The sequence below is a fragment of the Pseudopipra pipra genome, unplaced genomic scaffold (genome assembly GCF_036250125.1).
Source record: "Pseudopipra pipra isolate bDixPip1 unplaced genomic scaffold, bDixPip1.hap1 HAP1_SCAFFOLD_56, whole genome shotgun sequence".
NCBI classification, from domain to species: Eukaryota; Metazoa; Chordata; class Aves; order Passeriformes; family Pipridae; genus Pseudopipra; species Pseudopipra pipra.
Window position 1 is genome coordinate 110,001 of NW_026991046.1, and position 2,500 is coordinate 112,500.

General features: G+C 76.4%; 1 protein-coding gene across 1 annotated transcript in view; it reads left to right on the forward strand.

Annotated features, from left to right (window-relative positions):
• LOC135408671 (collagen alpha-1(II) chain-like) overlaps nucleotides 1-1,979 on the forward strand; it is a 5,785-nt gene extending 3,806 nt beyond the window's left edge. Inside the window, exon 3 of the mRNA XM_064643722.1 lies at nucleotides 1-1,979. This exon is cut by the window's left edge and continues 619 nt beyond it. Within this exon, the coding sequence (XP_064499792.1) occupies nucleotides 1-1,979 (1,979 nt within the window).
• Nucleotides 1,980-2,500: the final 521 nt, after the last annotated feature.

The following is a 2,500-nucleotide window of genomic DNA, read 5'->3' on the forward strand; positions in this document are numbered from 1 at the left end:
GCGCCGGCCCGCCGGGGGCCCTCTCCCACGCCTCCCGAAAAGCCTCATCCATCGTCACTCGGGGAACGGCCCCACGGCCACTCTCGCTCAGCCTGCCACTACGCGGAGGACGGCACGTGCCCCAGGCCGCCGACGCCGGCGGCCCGCACGCTACTCTCCACGGCTCTCTCCCGGCCCGGCAGGAGGCGGGTGCCGCCGGACGCCCGGCTCCGGACAACCCACGCTTCCGGCCCCGCCGGGCCCACGGCCGCCCCCCGCAGAGCGGCACCTCCAGCGTGCGAAAGCGCCACCGAACGTGCCGCGGGGCCACCGGCTTTCGCCCGCCTCGCGGCCGTCGGCTTCCCCCAGAAAGGCCGGGGGACGGCGACGGGGAGAAAAACAAAAAGCCCCCGAGAAAAAAGCACGCGCGCCTCTCGCTCGCCGTGCTAGCCACGGCCGCCCGGGGCTCGGGGCGGGGCCCGCGCCCCTCGCTCCCCGATTCCCTCTCGCTGCCCACGGGCTCGCGCCTCGGCGGCGGCCGGCCGCTGCCGGGCCGCTCTCGCGCTCTCACGCACTTTCTCTTCCCTGGCGCGCTCGGCGTGCTGCGGCTTAAGGCCGCCGGAGCAAAAATCAAAAAAACGGAAAAAAAAGGCCGGGAGGGCGCCCCACTTCGCCCGCAACCCGGCCCCCGGCCGACAGACCTTCGCGGAACCCAGCCCTCCGGCAGCCAGGCCGGCGGGGCAGGCCCGACCGCACGGGCCGCCCGGCCGCCGTGGCTCTCGCGCCGGCCTAAGAGGAGGGAGGGGCGAGGCGCCGCCGCCTCGCCCGCCAACGGCCATCGTGCGTCCCCAGGGCTCCCCGGCGACTCTGTCGGGTTCTCGGTCTGCCGGCGCGGCCGCCGGCCACAGCCTGGCCGGCCGGCGCCGCCGCCTTCGGCCCGCTGGGCGGGTCCCCGGCTTAGGGCCGAGGAAGGGGGAACGAACAAAAGAGCCGAGGCGCGCCGAGGGCGCCGCCTCGCCCGACCATCGGGCGGTCCCGTCACCGAGCCCCTCCGGCAACCGGCCGGGCCCAGGCGAGGCCGCACGCCCACCGCCAGTCCCCGGCACGCCGCCGGCACCGCTGCCGCCCGGCAGCCGAGGACAGGGCGCCGCCACCCAGGCCCGGGCCATCTTCGGGGCTCTCGGGAGGCGGCCGGGGAAAAAGCCCGCGCGGGCTCGGCCCTTCGAGCCCCGGCCGCCAACCGCCCGCAACAATGCCCGCCGCCGCCGCCGGACGACGGGCGCCGGCTTAAGGCCGGCCCACCGAAAGGACGAGACGCCGCCGCCTCGCCGCCCTCGCACACCATCGCCTTCGCCCGGGGCCCTCGGGGAGCCGGCAGCCGCCACCGGCTCGGGCTGGACGCTGCTGTCGGGCCCCCGCGGGCCCCCCTCGGCCGTCCCAGTCCCGCACTCCCTCGGCTGCGCTTTCGCGCTCGGCTCTCGTCTTCCTCTCCCGTCATCGGGCCCGCCCGAGGAAGCCGGTCGAGAGCCCCGCGGCTTTCTCGCGCCGGCCTTCCTGCCGCTCGTGGGGTTGGCCGGCCCGTGGCACGCGCCGAAGGCCGCGCGGCAGCAGACGCGGAAGAAAAGGGGCCCTCGGAACCCGCGCTGCTAGACAACCCCTGCCCACAATACGGACAGACGCGTCCTGGCGCCGCCGCGCCTCCGAAGCGGCTCGAGGCTCCTCAGCGGGGAGGCGCGCGAGAGCAGGCCGCCTCTCGCCTAGACCTAACCGGAGGCGGCGCCCGACAGCGACCCCTTGGCCGACTTCCGGGGCCGGCCGCGACAACAGGTCTACCCCGAAAATGCCGACAGGCGCCTAAGTCCCGCCGGAGCCGGGTAGACCTGGTGGCCCTGCGCCGGGACGCCGCCGGGGCGCGGGCCGCCTGCGGCGGCCGCGGCGGCCGCATCGGCCGGCTCCGGAACCGGGTAGACCTGATGCTCGCCAGCCCCGGAACCGGGTAGACCTGATGCTCGACAGCACCCGGCGGGGCACGAGGCCGGCCGCGCCCGACTGGGCGAACGGGTCGGCCCGGAAGCCCGGGCCACCAGGTCTACCCGCCGAGCTCGGGCACCAGGTCTACCCGCCGGGCCCGAACACCAGGTCTACCCGCCGGGCCCCGACACCAGGTCTACCCGCCGGGCCCGGACACCAGGTCTACCCGCCGGGCTCGGACACCAGGTCTACCCGCCGGGCCCGGACACCAGGTCTACCCGCCGGGCCCGAACACCAGGTCTACCCGCCTAACCCGAACGCCAGGTCTACCCGCCGGGCTCGGGCACCAGGTCTACCCGCCGGGCCCGGACACCAGGTCTACCCGCCGGGCTCGGACACCGGGTCTACCCGCCGGGCTCGGACACCGGGTCTACCCGCCGGGCCCGGACACCAGGTCTACCCGCCGGGCCCGAACACCAGGTCTACCCGCCTAACCCGAACGCCAGGTCTACCCGCCGGGCTCGGACACCAGGTCTACCCGCCGGGCCCG